We start from the raw sequence: 19,076 nt of genomic DNA on the forward strand, positions 1-19,076 counted from the left end.
TATAGGTATTTTATTATATTTACTGAATAGTTAACTGACTTTTCTTTAAAAAAAATAAAACTAGTTTAAAACCACTTTTTAGTTTATTAATGTAAACATGACTAGTATCGAGAACTACACACATTCTCAACAGGTGAAAATACAAGCTCAGATTGTATTTTCACTTGTTGATGAAAACATCTGTATTTCTCGATCTAGTCATGTTTATACTAACTTTTTAATAATAATAATAACATTTTTGGATGATTTATACAGCGCCAATTTTGTAAAATACTACCTCAAGGGCGCTTATACAGATATGGATTATTATATAAAAATGATAATGAACCATAAAAAAAATATTAAAGAAAAATGTTGTCAATCGGCTGAGTCTGAAGGGGGGAAAGTGGAGCCGCCATATTATTGCGCCTTCTTCTTGGGCTGCAGCATGGCCAAGATGTTGGGCAGGACGCCTCCCTGAGCGATGGTAGCCCCGGAAAGCAGCTTGTTGAGCTCCCGTCACTGGAAAGTCATCTGCAGATGTTGGGGGATGATGCTGGTCTCCTTGTCACTGGTGGCATTGCTGGCCATCTCCAACATGCCAGGTACTCCATGGCGGCGGTAATGTATATGAGCGCACAAGCCCGAACTTTCTCAGCGTAGTAGATGCGAGCTGGCGTGTTTTATGTGTTTGAAATTGCTCCGGTATACTACAAAGTTGAATAATTTTATTATTTTTTATTGTAAGGATATTTTTTCATGAAGCATTAAAAATAAATTGCACAAATAGAAGTTGGAGTAGCACATTTTTTTGGATTGCTATTGTCTATTGGACGAGTATACACTATATTGACAAGGTCATAGGAATACATTTACCACATGTTTTTTCGAGAATAACTGCTCTCGAAAACAGTCCATTTCCGAGAAATGCTCGCATCACGGAACAAGCTAACTTGAGTTGGATTACTGTATTGAATTATTAATGCATTTTTCTCAAAAACAGCCAAACTTGAGAATTTTTTTCACTTTTAACTAATTCAATTTATGGGAGACAACAGTCGCTAATGGGAGACTTTGGGATCACACCCTCCTTGAGGCACTTTTGGTTGAACCACAAATTCTGCACTGTTTTTCGAAATTTTAATTTTAATCTTCTATACAAAATCACCTGGGTGGCTATGTCAGCCACCTTCAATTTATTTATTGACTTGGCGTTTAATTTGTAGAACTCCATTTTAATTTATGTATTAATTTTAAATCAAACACAGATTTTTTGAGTTTACTAAGTTGTATTTTGTGGTTCAACCAAAAGTGCCTCAAGGAGGGTGTGATCCCAAAGTCTCCCATTAGCGACTGTTGTCTCCCATAAATTATTACTGCACATGTTAAAACTGTCACATAGAATTGTATAGTTACATAAGGACCGTAGTCGATTTGATCTTCACATTCGTTTGATAATGCCCTAACAAGGCGAAACAATTGTCACAATATAATTTTTTATGTGTTTTTTGTTAATAAAATACAACTTAGTAGACTCAAAAAATCTGTGTTTGATTTAAAATTAGTACATAAATTAAAATGGAGTTCTACAAATTAAACGCCAAGTCAATAAATAAATTGAAGGTGGCTGATATAGCCACCCAGGTGATTTTGTATAGAAGATTAAAATTAAAATTTCGAAAAACAGTGCAGAATTTGTGGTTCAACCAAAATTCAATTTATCACCAATCATTGTATTTCTATATGTGCAAAAAAATGGGGACTTTAGATGCAAATATCCGGGGGAATCTATTTAAACTTATGGAGCAGCTTCGGCCGGCAGCTGTACAGCGCCAAGGCAAAAGACTACTGTTAACCGGGAAAGTCCTTTTTTTAAGTACGCAACATACAACGAGTGTGCACTTTTTCATAAAGAACCATTCACGCCCGCATAACGTATTTTATTAAAATAATTAAATGATTGATTAATTCACAATGAAAAATTACTTTGCTTACATATAAAAACGTAAACAAAAGTAATCGGGATTCACCTCCTTTTTTTACCTGCTGGAATATTGACTTTGTCAGTGATGTCACCAAATATCTTTCGTCTATTTCGATTGACACTAAGTAAAAAAAAAATTGAAATAAAATCATTTCAAATGTTATATAAAAATAAACTTAATATACAGTGAAACCTCTATCTATCGTTTTTAAAGGGACCTATTAAAATAAACTATGAATGCGGGATTAAGAGGTCAATACGCAAATAGATACGACCGAGTAAAAATACCGTCCTCCCAATCTGCATAACCATTCGTAGGCTAAAATTCTAAGAAGAATACGTGTTTCAGATGCAAATGTATTTATTAAAAATAAACACAATCCTGAATAGAATTTCAAAAAATTCTTTTGTTTTTTCACTGTTTTATTTTTGTAAGTCAATAGTATATTTTCAGCTTTGCTAATAGTATTAGTAGGTACAGGCAGCGGCTCCTTTTCATCAATATCGACCTCTCCTGCTATCGGTTACACAAGCTTTCGATAGTTTCTATCCCATACGTTGCCGTTGAATGTAAGAAAATTGGAAATAATGTAAAAAAAAAACAGACAAAATATATCAAATATGCATCTTAATTCGAACAATAAATGCGGTAAATGGTGATAGAGAAACGATCGATGCGGTTTAGTTTAGTATGAAATTAAGTCAGGATAGAAGAAATAAACGACACTCCGGGAAAACGATTATTCGAGGAACGATAGAGTCTTCACTGTAATATGAAAGTAAGAAGTGTGAGTACGTACACATCATCGCCCACCAAGTACACGTGCACTCCGCACAATACCGAATTCATGTCAATACATGCACTTAAAACAAGTCCCACCCGTTCAAGGGTACAACATATATTTCGAGGACATTTCTGTACATCCTACTCATACTTGATACTGTTTACGTTTGACTCACTCACTCCCATTCTCATCACTCTGGTGAAGGCTTCTCTATCTTGCACGACCCGGAACAGCTCCCCCAAATGTCTCATTGTGCGTAGCCAAGAAGTTTGCCCTCTGCCAGGACCATGCGTCCTCTCAATTATCCCTATCAGTATTGTTTGAAGCAAACTGTCCCCATAGAATGTGACCCAGATTTGAAATTTTTCAGATCTTTATATCTTTTAGCAGTTGTCTACTGCAATTAGCTTTCCTTAAAACCTCTTAGTTGCTGGGTAAATTTGTCCAAGGTAAGCGAAGCATTCTCCTGTACAACCACATCTCGAATGCTTCCAACCGGTTCATAATGTGAACTTTTAGTTTTTTTGCATTTCATGTAAACCGGTTGGAACCGTAGGATACACCTCTAAACTGGGATAATCCCAGCTTAACTAAATTGTATGGAAATCTTATTTACAGAGATCCAATCAACAATTTTTTCTAACCCTTATATCCACCCAATGGTGCATACGGAACTGCATCATATGGAAACAGTCTTATCTTGATTGGTTAATATTTGAAGGATAGGTAAACAGCCTTGGGCTACGAGTATCAGTCCAGGGCAGTATTAAATAAATAGAGTGAAAAACCACAATTCTTTTGACCCCTGGAAATCAAACCCGGGACCTCCAGCAAAACGGGCTGACCAACTGCATTATGGAGGCATATAGAACTGACTAATACCTCTTCTGATTCAATATCTTAAAATGGGTATCAGACCGTGAAGCCTTTGCCAGCGTAATTGCCAACGTTGGGAAAACCTGACGGGGCACAAGCAGAAGAAGGTGGGGATCATCAATAATACCATTTTTTCATTTGTATGTCCGAGTTTCCGAGAACTCGAAATGAAAACTTGTGCTTGGTGTTAAGTGCACCCCGACCATCCAGGGTACGCCATGGCCCTGTAAAATTCAGTGTAAAAGTGGTGTAGTCTGTATACACTCGCCAGCTTGGGAAGAATGACTGGGAATTATTTTGCTATAAATATATATAAACTGGTTAGTTAAATCATCCGATTTGATCCAAGCTTTGGGCGTAGGCTCCCATCAAACTTAGCCAACAAATTCTATTCAGAGCAATTCTAATTTTACCAAATCCAACATTCCTTTTTAAATTGCTAGCACAACGCATCTGAGGACATACTCCATTCTGTGCTCATTATCATTACATGTCACTTTACAATTACCTTACACTTTAGATCTCATTTAATTCCAATTAGATTAAAGCTAATCATAAAATATAGTCAAAATATATTAAAATAACATTTTTTTTATAAAACTCTATTTCAACCAAAATTGTTTACATTTTATTTCTATATTAGGTTTTTTTCTCTAATTTTTAAAGGTTTCAATTATTTTTCTTCGTCCTTCATCATGCTTCTTAATATAAATTCATATTCGATATCTCTCCCAATGGGAGATGGATCTTCAGGTATCCACAATTCATCAGCATCAGTGTCTATCTTTTCTTTAGCTATAGCGGCCAGCGATTCAAAGGTTCTTGGTTCCCAAATTGCGAGATCAGCGAGAGATTTTTTATTCAACATAATATTACATCTTTCCAAACCTTCCTTCAATACAAAAGGAGATATATTATGTTGTTCACAAGCAGAATCAACCCGAGTGGTCCAAAGATTAAACATGTCCTTTTTCTTCAGCGTTCGGGCTTTCGTTGCATACACAAGAGCTCTATGTACGTATCTAATAGCTATAGAATAGCAATTTCGACGCTTGCCAATAAAATGAGCGGCCAAGCGAAATATTCTTCGTTTTCGCCAAAACGAATCTGGCCCCCTCACTCTTACCAACATCATAGCTGTTTGAAATACCATGTTGAACAAATTGCAATTAATATTACGACTGAAAAATATTACAATTCTCAAATTTTAGGGTTAGGATATATTTTCTATTATAAATTTTGACTTATGCACTACATGTTGTTAGAACTGGGAGTATTACAGGTTTGCCAACTTTTGTTTCTAAAGGCCACTAACACAAGATTATAGTATCTACCTGTCATTTTGGGTTAATTTTGTATGTGAAACGTTGATCTCCAGTTATTAATTAGTGAAAAAGTGATTATTTTTGTACTTTTCATTTAAACCTTCATTATTTTATATTAAAATGCCAAACAAAACGTGAATTGATCGAAACTGAGAGGTCTCAAATAATTTTATTGAATTCAGAAGGGTTGACCCGGGTAAAATAGCTAAAGAAAATTCAATGGCCCCAGTGTGCGGTCCAAATAATTTTTAAAATATTTTTTGAAACTGGTTCTTATGAAAACTGTCAGCAAAGGGATCTATGGGATACATATATATTTATATATATATGTATATATATATATATATATATATATATATATATATATATATATATATATATATATATATATATATAAATATATATATATATATATATATATATATATATGTATGTATATATATATATATATATATATGTATGTATATATATATATATATATATATATATATATATATATATATATATATATATATATATATATATATATGTATATATGTATATATTTATAAATATATATATATATATATATATATATATATACATATATATATATATATATATATATATATATATATATATATATATATATATATATATATATATATATATATATATATATATATATATATATATATATATATATATATATATATATATATATATATATATATATATATATATATATATATATATATATATATATATATATATATATATATATATATATATATATATATATATATATATATATATATATATATATATATATATATATATATATATATATATATATATATATATATATATATATATATATATATATATATATATATATATATATATTTATATTTGTATATATATATATATTTAATATATATATATATACATATATATATATATATATATATATATATATATATAAATATATATATATATAAATATATATATATATATATATATATATATATATATATATATATATATATATATATATATATATATATATATATATATATATATATTATATATATATATATATATATATATATATATATATATATATATATTTATATAAATATATTTTATTTACAGTATTTGCAGGCATGACAATTTTATTTTTAAATAGTATGCATAATACAACTAACCCCTATTATTGAATATCTATTTATAAATAATACATTTTAAAAAATCGTGTTAAAATTTGCATTTCACAATACAATTGCAACACTGAAACTGCCTTTTGAAACGGAGTTTCCGAAATGGTGGGTTCTGTCACATTTAATAAGTAACAAATCTGTAAATTTATAAGCCATCAGTTGATAAATACAACATATCTTTTTTTATTCAATCTATCATTTATTAATCCTGTCATATTCTACGCGTATTTTCGGGATATGTGTCAATTTTATTTATAACCTTAAAAAGTTAATGTTTTTGCCGTGGACGTGAAGTACATCTTATTGTTTATTTTGCAGACGAAGGGAACTTCAAGCTTTGGTAAGCGCCGAAATAAGACACATACCCTGTGTCGTCGGTGCGGGCGATCTTCTTATCATATTCAGAAGTCACAATGCGCCCAATGTGGATATCCCGCAGCGAAACTGCGGTCGTGTAAGTACCAAAAAATATTAGATTTATCTTAACTAGGCACGGGATGAACGATACGGCTTTTTTAAATTATCTTTGTATATCTGTCATTTGTAAGTGATCTGTTGTTGAGTTGTAAATTTGTTAAAACTGTCATATTAGACCGGTATTCACTTTTGTTTTCGTAACCTTTAACAGCTATTTGCGGCCGCTTTTTCCAGTTCAACAGCATTTCCTCAAATGTGACGATAAAGAACTCAAATTTTCAAGTAAAAAACTAACTAACTAACTAACCATCACGCCGCTTCCCCGCAGGGGTAGGCAGAGAGAATCGAACGCCACATCACTCTGTCTTTGCAAACATTCTTTGCCTCTTCTACATTCATGCATCTCCTCATACATACCCGACGATTATTACGACTCCTGACCCGGCCGCTTTCAAGTATTTGACATACCTGATTGTGCCAAGTTTTCCTCGGTCGTCCTCTGCTTCTTTTTCCTACTACATTCGCTCCATAAATTTGTTTAACCGTTCTTTCTTCGCTCATACGCTCCACATGTCCAAACCATCTCAACACACCTTTCTTAATTTTATCGATAATGCTTATCTCAGCCTTACATTCTTTCCTTATTTCATCATTCGAACATCTATCAAACATCGTTTTGCCACACATTCGTCTGAGGGATCGCATTTCGACTGCATTCAGTCTGCTTTCATCCTTCTTTTGCCAACTCCATGCTTCGCTTCCATACATAAGGGTTGGAACCAGAACTCCATTGTGTACTGCCAGTTTAGCTTCCGCTGATAGATTTTTATTTGCTAAAACTGATTTTAGTGCACCATTTACTCTGTTCCCAGCATTCACTCTCCTTTCTATGTCTTTATCAATCTTTCCATCCCTAGAAAACATAAATTTTCAAGTACTTTGGAAAAATTGTGACTAGGTTTTTTTCAAATGGCATAATATGGTTTATTAGTTTTACTACCTAATATAGAATCCGGATAAGTCTGTTGATAAATATTGCTTATCATTGGGTGTGCATGGTGAAAAGTGATTCGTTCCTCCTATTCCTTTAATTTTCTCGGATCTTTCAGTTTTGTAAAATAGTGCCATTATTTTTTTGTAATTTAGTCCTATGAAACTTTATCATATGTATATGTTATACTGTCATGATCCGTGGAACAATGATGCCTGTGACTTTTACCTTCAAACTAGTTCTAATTTACCAGAGAATTTTTTCACAGATTGAAAATGAAAACTGTCATTAAATAGCCATAGTATTTTCATAATTCATGCTGTTAAAATATACTTTTAGTACTTTAGTTGCGCTGAAGAGTTTGTAGGCTGACACATAGATGGGCGATACCACAATCAAATCCATGTGATTTTTATATTACTTTTTGACATCTCCACATAGATGGAGAAGAATATGGAAGTCAGGGCATTTATGGGGCTTACGACCCTAAAATAATTCCTATTTGGAGATAATCCAGATTTGTGAACAAGTATTCAGACACACTCAAAATGTAGCATATGATTTTTAGTTAACACACTAAGGACAGGACAGATATTTCTACCTGTTCAGTCAAATGAGGCTTATAAAGGGGAAGCGTATTTTTATCTTCTGCGCCAGCCTCATTTCAATGTCAGCAAACAAGGAATTATTTAATGTTTTTATATGAATAATATGTACCAATCTCTTTCGATCAATTATCATATCCCGTCGCCAGCGGTCCGCAGGCATCAAAAACACCCATCCGAAATGTGTTAATACCAACCTTAAAAACATACTTCTGTAAATTTGACAGCTGTCAGGCAAGTGATTCTTGAGATACAGCATTGTGAGTGAAACTACTGTTACAGCAACTACTTGTTACATATTATGAAAAAAATTGATAAAAAAGAATTTGTGTTGAAGCCAAAAAAATATACTGTTGAGTTAGGGCTTGGCTCGATAAACATTATTCGGACCATGCACCAAGAAAATCAACCACTGAGAAGTGTTACGCTAAATTTAAACGAGGCAAAATGAGCTTCGAAAACGATGCACGCAGTGGACGCCCGAGAGAGGGTGTTACTGATGAAAACATCAAAAAACTCCACAAAATAATTTTGAATGATTGTAAGTTGATCGAGATAGCTGAGAATCTAAAGACATCAAAGGAACGTGTTGGACAAACTGTATGCAAAGTGGGTGCCGCGCATGCTCACAATCGATGAAAAGCAATGTATTGATGATTTGGAGCAATGTTTACCGATATTCAACCATAATAAAGATATTTTTTTCCGTCAATATATTACAATGGATAAAACATGGCTCCAGCAATACACTTCACTTGACTATTAGCCGAGTGGACGGCACGCGATATACCAAATCCAAAGTGTGAAAAGACGCAACAGTCGGCTGGCAAGGTTATAGCATCAGTATTCTGGGATGCGCATGGTATTATATTCATCGATTACCTCGAAAAGGCCCAGACTATCAACAGCGAATATTACATAGTGTTGAGCATTTAATGGATAAAATCACGAAAAGTCATCCCCATTTGAAAATGAAGAAAAAAATGCTGTTTCATCAAGACATTACACCGTGTCACAAATCAATGAAAACGGTGGCAAAATTGTATGAATCAGGGTATGAATTTCTTCCCCATATACTGTATTCTCCAGATCTGGCCCCAGTGATTTTTTCCTGTTTGTAGACCTTAAAAGAATGCTCGCCGGGAAAAAATTCAGCACTGATGAAGAGGTAATAGAGAAATCATACTATAAAAATGGTATCAACAAAATTATATTGTTACTATAATCACATCGCCCTCGAAGGGAACTATATTTAATAATAAAATAGATATTACTAAAAAAATGTGTTCTACTATGATAGCCTTCAAACTATTCAGCCCAACTGTTACCATTAGATATTTATCTTTTTATTATGCAAAAATGTATATTTCGGATGTTTTCCACGATCATGATAATATGTAATGCAAAAGAATCGTATCTGCATTTCCGCTGCTTGAGACATAATCATGATGAATGTTTCGAATACTATTTAGCAATAATTTGTCTCAACATAGGTGAAGCTCTGTGAGTTTCCTTGCATTCATATTCCTGTCTCAACAACTTCTTCATTTCTGTCGATATATTCATTAAAATGTGGTTATTGAATAAAATAAAATAAAATAATTTAAAAAAAAAAAACTTATTGTTCGGTTTTTTCACAACAAAACCTACTGCAGCTAAAAAATTATTTCCACATTTTAAGTGTTTTTAATGTTCCTCATGTATGATATTTTTATGATTTTAATAACCACACTTTATGGTAACATACTTACAACTATAAGATCCATCACAGAAACATAATACCTCTTTTGGTCAAAAGAACTTAAATTATTCTGCAACAAATTTGTATAACCTGCTTCCATTATCCATAATAATAAAATAAAATAATAATAAAACCCTTATCCGCACCCCAATGGTGCATAGGGCACTGCGTCATATAAAAGCAGTGTTATCTTGATCGTTTACACATGAAGGAAAGGTGATCAGCCCTCCGCTTCAGGTACCAGTCCAGGGTAATATTGAATAAATATGACAGTGAAATGTCACTTATATTTATTTTACCCCCCTTGGGAATCGAACCTGGGACCTCCAGAACGGTAGCCGAGCGTGCTGACCATTACACTACGGAGGCGGACATTATCCATAGTCATTAAATATAGAAATAAGTTATACGTCGAAATTTAGAATTCTTGATCATTTTGTCAAGAGTTTATCAATGTATTTATTAGTACACTTCAAAAGACATGTCCAATCTTCAATAATTGTCATTGTTAAAAATCAGTTTATTTCCTCTTAATTTTATTTTATTTTATTTACTTCTTATTTTATGTTAACCCAAAATCTAATTGCGAAACATGTCAATCAAACTATATTTTAGTTCCTACTTTTTTTTTAAACAGAAATTACAACGGTACCTATATAATGTAACAGCTTTCTAGTGTAATACATGTTTACTATTTTGTTTATTTCAGACAACTGGTCAGTGAAGGCTAAGCGCAGGAAGACCACTGGAACGGGACGCATGCGTCACCTGAAGATAGTCCGCAGGAGGTTCCGTAATGGGTTCCGTGTAGGGCTCCCCCCGGCGCCACGCAAGGTAGCCACCGGCAACGCTGCTCCCAAGGGCGGAAAGCCCAAGGTCAAGCAGGCAGCCGCACCCTGAACTCTGTAATCATATAACAAATAAACTCTAAAACTTCATTCTTCTTTCATTTAAATTACTCGTCCTTCCTTACCCGACAGTGCTACACTTGAGCTGCTGCTGCTTCTAGAAAAAAATATACATCTGCAATTTTAAAAAAAAGAAATGTACAGCTGCACATTTTTCCCGTTTTGGAGAAAACAGCAGTGCAATAACCCCCCAATGGTACGGAGCGCTATTATACATTAAATTATGTAAATTTGCGGAGAAACCTTTAAGATAATGTATATGGGTCTTAACCCTAGATTACTGGACGTATGAAAAATATACAACAGACATCCAATCTGTGGGGAGCACCAAGGCAACAAATGTATAAAATGTAGTGACGACTAGCATGAATTTTAATTTTGTACAAATTTTCTGTGAAAACAAAGTTCACAAAAATGTGTTGCACTTATTTTTAAATGTTCTCATTAAACATTTTTGGTAAATTATGAGTTTTGCTTATCATAGTATATTTTACGATAGTCCCGCATTAAGGTACATTGAAACAAGTCCCATGGTCTACGGTTAAATGAAATTATCTGCAGTAGGAGTGTTCTCTTCTTCCATGTTCACTTCCTACACTCTGACCTGGGAGGAAGCCAAGGAGATGGCACGTGACAGAGTGACTTGGAGACATCGTTGGCCATATGCTCCACCTAGGAAGTGAATATGGAAAAAGAAGAAGAAGGTCTACATAAAATCTTAACCCCAGTTATAATTTTAATCTGTAAACCCAAGCCACAGATAATAAATAACAATGAACACAAATGAAGCAAGTGGCGTCATGTTAATACTGGAGGTAGCAAACTTTGCAGATTTTTTTTTGTAAAATAAACGGTTTGCTACAAAGTTTAGCAATTTTTTGAGTTTAGACAAAGGCAAAATCAATTAAAATAGTTAACTAAAACTTTTTACAAGTTTAATGTACCATTTCAAGTACTAAAACTTTTTACGAGTTTAATGTACCATCCTCTTAATCCAGTTTTTTTCTAAATGGCTGGTACCCAAATTTGCTGCAGTGTCACCCTTACAATATTTCTCATCGTGGTGGCGGGCGGGGGAACGGTGGATGGAAATATTCTATTGACTTCTTTGCTATCCATTCTCCTAGGGTGTTTAGCGTTCCCTAGAAGTTGTTTTTCATACCTATCCGTCTCCATAGTAATTTATTTTGCAATATAATACGCTTGGATTTTTGATCCGTATTCAATGTTGCATAGGGGGTCGCTTATGTTGCGCTCCAGTTTTTAAAGGGGTACTAATAACATATTCGTATGTGAGCTCTGAATAAAGGACGTTATTTTCAAATAGTGAAGAAGTAGAAGGCACTGTTCTTTTAAAAGGGAAAATGACAGTTATGTCTGGCTACTCAACTCGTACTAGCTTGTGTGAGTTTTTCAAGCTCTCTTGAGGTTAAAAAACAGGTTGATAATTGAGGATGTGAGTTATTGGTGTTAATGCTCAGAAATATATTTTTGTACTCTCAAAACCTAAACTTATAAAGTTGGCGCCTAAGTAGGCAGTCAATAAGCTTTTTTTGCATAAGCCGTAAATGGATTTCTATTTCTTTTGGACTTAAGATAACACATAATATAAAATGTCTGCAAGATGAGATCTTTGAATTCAGACCTTTTCGTTAAAATAAAATATCTCTGTAACCGGCGTGGGTTACGTGCGATGACTCTCAAAAATGTACACGCCTGGCCTTCTTCGGAATCTCCCAACTATGCCACCGTTGTAAGGGGTGACGTTCCAGACGGCCCCGCCGTACCGAGTTACCGAGTAAGCTGGATACGGACGGAGGTGAATGGATGTATGAGCCGGGAAGAGCGGGCACTGAACCGACAAGTCAACCTCAATAGCCCTGATAAGGGCTTTCCGAAACTGGTCCGTGAATCGGTATAATGAGGCGAAGCGGTCCAGGCTGGCGGCGCGGCGAGTAGTCCAAGGAGCGGGAGCGGAGAAATGAAACACAGGTTTCAACAGTCACACCAGAACTAGTTTATTCTCTCAAAATGCGCCCTCTATATACCCGGCCGTGATCGCGTACCGCCCGACAGTGGGAAAGTACAGCCAATCAGCGGCCGGGGGAGAGAGACAGCCATATCTCTGTCTCTCTCTAATGGGCACCGGACGGGCTACACTTTTATACCGTACCGGTGCCGTTCCAACAGTTCAACAATTACAAGTCATATTTATGCTATATAATATCCGTAATATCTATTTATTCTACATATTTATTTACTCATCCTTACTTATATCTAATACATTCCTAAAATACATGTAAAATCGGTACAATTCCTAGAGGCCCTTCTTCGGGCCGCGTTCCGACGGGCGACCGTCTCGCCCGCCGCCAGGCGGCTGGAATTCCTTTTCAGGGCCGCCGCACGGGGTGTGCGATCTGTCCGTAACACTCCCCCCGTGCAGCTGGCCTGCACCAAAATTCCCTGGGACTGATTGCACGTTCTTCTCCCTTATCACGCCGATGGTGATGATTGTGGCCCGTTCAGCGTGGTCTCTCGGCAGCATCCTCGCGTCGCCAGAGACACCAGGCCGCGACTCGCCCTGATGGAGTCGCCTTCCGGGTCACAACGCCAGACTGGAGAAGTCTGGGCTTGAGGTGATGCTTCGCGTCACGTCCAGTGATCAGCATCCTTGTCATCCTTCCAGAGTCATCCGGCCGCATCCATACTCGGGCGGAGACATCTGGCTGCGACTTGTCATCTAAGTCGCCTTGGTTTTCATATTACATTTGCCAGGCTGGCATCGCCTGGGCTTGAGTTGATGCTCCGCGTCACATCATGTGATCACCCGGCAGCATCCTTGTACGGCCAAAGTCATCCGGCCACATCCATAATCGGGCGGAGACGTTTGGCTGCGACTCGTCCTTCGTGAAGTCGCCTTGATTCCCCAGCATCCTTACCAGAGTCATCCGGCCGCAACCTTGTTCGGGCGGAGACGTCCGGCTACGACTTGTCCTAAGTCGCCTAAGTTCCGGAATTCTCACCGGAACCGCATGTGCCAGGCTGGCGTCGCCTGGGCTTCATTGATGCTCCGCGTCACATCCTTGTGATCACCCGGCAGCATCCTTGTACTGCCAGAGTCATCCAGCCGCAATCATTCGGGTGGAGACGTCTGGCTGCGACTTATCCTGAGTTTCCTAAGTCGCCTAAGCTCCGGTATTCTCACCAGAACCGCAGGTGCCAAGCAAGCGTCGCTTGGGCTTGAAATGATGCTCCGCGTCACGTGCATAGTGATCACCAGCATCCTTGTTCGGCCAGAGTTGCCAGCCGCAATCGTTCGGGTGGAGACGTCTGGCTGCGACTTATCTTAGTTTCCTAAGTCGCCTAAGTTCCGGAATCCTCACCGGAACCGCAAGTGCCAGGCAAGCGTCGCCTGGGCTTGAATTGATGCTCCGCGTCACATCCTGTGATCACCCGGCAGCATCCATGTACGACCAGAGTCGTCCAGCCGCAATCGTTCGGATGGAGACGTCTGGCTGCGACTTATCTTAGTTTCCTAAGTCGCCTAAGTTCGCCTGGGCTTGAATTGATGCTCCGCGTCACATCCTGTGATCACCCGGCAGCATCCATGTGTGGCCATGAGTCATCCAGCCGCAATCATTCAGGTGGAGACATCTGGCCGCGACTTTTCCTTAATGTCGCCTTGGTTCCGAACTACCCGTCGGAACCGCATAAGTTTCCTGGCCGTCAGGCCACGACCCCTCTGCGAGTCGCATTGGTTCCGAACTACCCGTCGGAACTGCATAAGTTTCCTGGCCATCAGGCCACGACCCTTCTGTGAGTCGCCTTGGTTCCGAACTTCCCGTCGGAACCGTATGAAGTGTGCTACCGGGCCGCGACTTGTCCGAGAGTCGTTCCGGATTTCCCATCGGAACCGCATCAGGCGGCAAATCGTCTCGGGCCCGCAGCGACCCCGCCTTCCCATGATTAGGCGGTTGCTGCGTGGTAGCCTTCGCCGTTCTTGCACGCGTATTCGCCGCGCGGCTTCTTTCCTTTGATACTCCCAAGGAGTCGATTGCGCACATTTGCGCCTGTAGTACTCCGCTCGCGGAGTCATTCCCCTTCACTTTGGGGCGTCCGTACGTGACCGGTCCCAGTGCGGTCACTATAGTCAGCTGACCGTCCCTTTGAAGCACTGGGGTGTCGATCGGGAACATTAGAGACGCGTTGTCGAGGCCGATAAGCAACTGCGGCTTGATAACGCCTCCGGTCTGCGCGAGCGCGCCACCTTCACGAACAAGATCCAAGTCCTTAATGGTCCTCGCCCTGATCTCGAATTCCCCGTTTTGTTCATTTTCCAAAGTCACCGTTACACGCTGTGACCTGTATGTGTTGCCTCGTCCACACGCGCCTTTGATCGTCAGATTCCTTGCTATCCCCGTAGCACCTATCGCGCGGGCGACACCCTCCTCGAGGAGGGTCACAGACGCAGCCTCGTCCAACAAGGCGAACACTTTTGCGGTCCCCCGCGGTCCCTTCAAAGTAACCGGCAGCACTTTGAATGTGACCGGGACCTCACAGTCATTTGTCCACAGCACCTGCGCACTGTCCACAGCGTCCTCACTTTCATCTTCCACAACACTGTCCGTGCGGAAGGAGTGCAGGATCCTATTGTGGTGTTTTCCGCATACATCACAACTTCTCGCTTCACAATTTGGCACCTTGTGCCCTGATTCCAAACACTGGTAACACAGTTTGGACGACCGCACAAAGTCCCAGCGGTCATCCACGGTTTTCTTCTCGAACCGTTTGCATCGGCGTATGTTATGCCCGTTGGCCTTACAAAATACGCATTCCTTATCACTTGTTGTGTCGCGCGTCGCAAACACGTGATACCTCGGCTCGACGCGTCGAGCGTTCTCGCGGCGGGCGGGCTCGGCGCACTTGTCGCGCTGACCCGCGCGCTCCTTGTCTCTGTTCCTCGCCACCATTCTGAACAGACCTCCGTGGCGCGTGATGCCGGCGGTGATCTCGTCAAGCCAAGCGGCGAGATCGTAGATACTGCTCCTCGTCTCGCGGCGGCGATCGCGGAACCAATCCCACCGGAGTTGCGTCGGCATCTTGGCAACCATCTCCGCTAGCAGCTGCGGGTTGTCGAGATAGCAAGCGTCCATCCCGTCCACGGTGGTGATGACGTTGCGTATCGAAACCGCAAAATCCACGACTGCTTCGTCCGCGGGGTGGTCGGCGAGACTCGGCATCCTCCGGGCGTCTTCCAGTATCTGCGCGATGATGAGTGTCGGGCTGCCGAAGGCGTCCTCCAGCGTCCGCAATATTTCCGACACGTTGCGCGGATACAGTAGCAGGCCTGCTACCATGTGACGCGCACGCCCTTCCAGTGCGCGCGCCAATCTTCCGATGTTGTCAGCGTCCCCTATCCCCCATCTCTCAGTAGATTGGAGATATGCCGCGTTGAAGCGGCGCCATTCCCTCGGGTCTCCGCTGAACTTGGGCAACTCCGGCGGCTGCCCCGACCATCGAAAGTAGTCCCCGCCTCGGGGTGAGGGCTCCGCGTAGATTGCTCTTCCGTCATCTCTGCGGTGCCGTTCGTCCGGTCGAGCTCTGTCGACCCATTCGCGTACCGGGTAGCGATCGCGTTCGTCCGGTGCGCGCCAACGCAAGCCAGAGGTTTCCATACGCCTCGGCTCCGCGTTGCCAGTAGGCGCCGGGCCATGTCCCCCGGGCGCTTCTCCTCTGTGGCCGGTCAGTTCGTCCCGCGATTCCCCAGCGAATCGCGTAGGTTCCGGATCCAACACCGGAACCGGTAGAGCTGCGGCCGATGTCCTGAATTCCCTTCTGGGCTGATTGGCGGCGTCGTCTTGCCGCGTTCGTAGGTGGGTGGATTGTTCGACACCCGGTCGTGACTCCTCCATGAGTCTTTCCGTGCGGGGCGCCGAAACTGTGACGCCACCCGCAATAGCCTCCCCCCCTGGGGAGCTTACGTTAGCTGCTGTCCACTGTGACAGGAGCTCACGGAGTTGCTGGAACTGCCTCTCGCTGCTAGCGGCTAGCTCCGCCATCTGGCGGCGCAAGTCGCTACTCGCATCAGTTCGGACTGAACTGACCGAGTCCCGACCCTCCTCACGGCGCTGCTCTTCGGGCTCCATGGCGACGTTGCGTCCCGACCTCAGGGATGCAGGCATCGTAGCTGGAGACTGCGTTGAAGGATCCGAAGGACCAAAATGTAACCGGCGTGGGTTACGTGCGATGACTCTCAAAAATGTACACGCCTGGCCTTCTTCGGAATCTCCCAACTATGCCACCGTTGTAAGGGGTGACGTTCCAGACGGCCCCGCCGTACCGAGTTACCGAGTAAGCTGGATACGGACGGAGGTGAATGGATGTATGAGCCGGGAAGAGCGGGCACTGAACCGACAAGTCAACCTCAATAGCCCTGATAAGGGCTTTCCGAAACTGGTCCGTGAATCGGTATAATGAGGCGAAGCGGTCCAGGCTGGCGGCGCGGCGAGTAGTCCAAGGAGCGGGAGCGGAGAAATGAAACACAGGTTTCAACAGTCACACCAGAACTAGTTTATTCTCTCAAAATGCGCCCTCTATATACCCGGCCGTGATCGCGTACCGCCCGACAGTGGGAAAGTACAGCCAATCAGCGGCCGGGGGAGAGAGACAGCCATATCTCTGTCTCTCTCTAATGGGCACCGGACGGGCTACACTTTTATACCGTACCGGTGCCGTTCCAACAGTTCAACAATTACAAGTCATATTTATGCTATATAATATCCGTAATATCTATTTATTCTACATATTTATTTACTCATCCTTACTTATATCTAATACATTCCTAAAATACATGTAAAATCGGTACAATTCCTAGAGGCCCTTCTTCGGGCCGCGTTCCGACGGGCGACCGTCTCGCCCGCCGCCAGGCGGCTGGAATTCCTTTTCAGGGCCGCCGCACGGGGTGTGCGATCTGTCCGTAACAATCTCAATAATCTAATGATCACAGTAAATAGTTATTTTTTTTGTAGAATGGTTATAAAATACATCAATAAATTACTTGTACAGTACAATAACACTAAATAATGGATATTATTTTCTTTTTACAAAAGAATCAACAGCCTAAAACCTAGCACGCCCTGGGTCTGCCATGATCAAAGAAATTCTTATTCTAACCCTTATCCGTACCCAATGGCGCATAGGGCACTGCATCGTATTAACGCAGTGTTATCTTGATTGTTACTTACATGAAGGCAACGTGATCACTCCTGCGTTTCATTGACCAGTCCAGTATAATTATTAGAGGTGACAATGGTGCATAGGGCACTGCATCATATTGACGCAGTGTTATGTGTGTAAATACAGTGAAACCTCTATCTATCGTTTCTAAAGGGACCTATTAAAATAAACCATGAACGCGGGAAAACAATGAATGCGGGATAAATGAGTTGATACACAAGAGGATACAATTGAGCGGAGGGCTGATCACCTTTCCTTCATGTGTAAACGATCAAGATAACACTGCGTTTATATGACGCAGTGCCCTATGCACCATTGGGGTGCGGATAAGGGTTTTATTATTATTATTATTATTAAAGATTCCTCCCAATCTGCATAACAATGTTTAGGTTAAAATTCTAAGCAGAATACAAATTTTACATGCAAATAAATGTATTTATTAAACAGAACCAAAAAAATATTAAAGTTTCTTGCATTCTAAATAATCTTTGATGGACATCTGTTTTTGACTGTTTTATTTCCATAAATCAATAGTTTATTTTGGGCTTTGCAATTATTATTTCGGCATCAGTTATTGAATGTGCGTAGAAAGCTTTTAATTTTTAAAAGAGTGCGCATGCTTCTGAAAATAAAAGTAGAGGCAGCGGCTCCTCTTCATCAATATCGACCTGTGCTGTATCTGTCAACCTTAAGTCACACAAGCTTTATATAGTTTCTATACCACACGTTGGAATATTATTGTCAATTGTAAAACAAAATTGAGAAGAATGCAAAAAAAAACAGACAAAATATGTCAAATGTGCAGCGTGATTCAAACGATGAATGCGGTAAAATGGTAGATAGAAACGATCGATGCGATCTATCTTGTATGAAATTCGGGATAGAAGAATTAAACGACACATCCGAGAAAACGATTATTCGAGGAACGATAGATAGAGGTTTCACTGTACTTGTTCATAAATAATAACTCCTAATTGGAGATAATCCAGATTTGTGAACAAGTATTTGAATACACACAAAATGTTGTAAA

General features: G+C 39.9%; 2 protein-coding genes across 2 annotated transcripts; one reads left to right on the plus strand and one right to left on the minus strand.

The window, feature by feature from the left end:
- Positions 1-4,200: 4,200 nt before the first annotated feature.
- mRpL20 (mitochondrial ribosomal protein L20) lies at positions 4,201-4,911 on the minus strand. The gene has a single exon (XM_088270389.1). It carries the CDS (start codon positions 4,775-4,777, stop codon positions 4,298-4,300), a length of 480 nt encoding a protein of 159 aa, XP_088126515.1. The 5' UTR covers positions 4,778-4,911; the 3' UTR covers positions 4,201-4,297.
- A 1,225-nt stretch (positions 4,912-6,136) lies between these two features.
- On the plus strand, positions 6,137-10,840 carry LOC148303188 (large ribosomal subunit protein eL37). The gene is made up of 3 exons (XM_088270381.1): positions 6,137-6,253; positions 6,467-6,602; positions 10,612-10,840. Exons 1-3 carry the CDS (start codon positions 6,251-6,253, stop codon positions 10,800-10,802), a joined length of 330 nt encoding a protein of 109 aa, XP_088126507.1. The 5' UTR covers positions 6,137-6,250; the 3' UTR covers positions 10,803-10,840.
- The last annotated feature ends 8,236 nt before the right edge of the window (positions 10,841-19,076 follow it).

The sequence above is a fragment of the Brachycentrus maculatus genome, unplaced genomic scaffold (genome assembly GCF_059751285.1).
Source record: "Brachycentrus maculatus isolate JH-2025_06_01 unplaced genomic scaffold, ASM5975128v1 h1tg000381l, whole genome shotgun sequence".
NCBI lineage: Eukaryota > Metazoa > Arthropoda > Insecta > Trichoptera > Brachycentridae > Brachycentrus > Brachycentrus maculatus.

Bases quoted from the DNA above. Each gene is read 5' to 3' on its own strand.
- mRpL20 (XM_088270389.1), bottom strand. From the start codon at position 4,777: ATGGTATTTCAAACAGCTATGATGTTGGTAAGAGTGAGGGGGCCAGAT.
- LOC148303188 (XM_088270381.1), top strand. The intron at 6,603-10,611 runs GTAAGTACCAAA...TGTTTATTTCAG, and splicing joins CGCAGCGAAACTGCGGTCGT to ACAACTGGTCAGTGAAGGCT.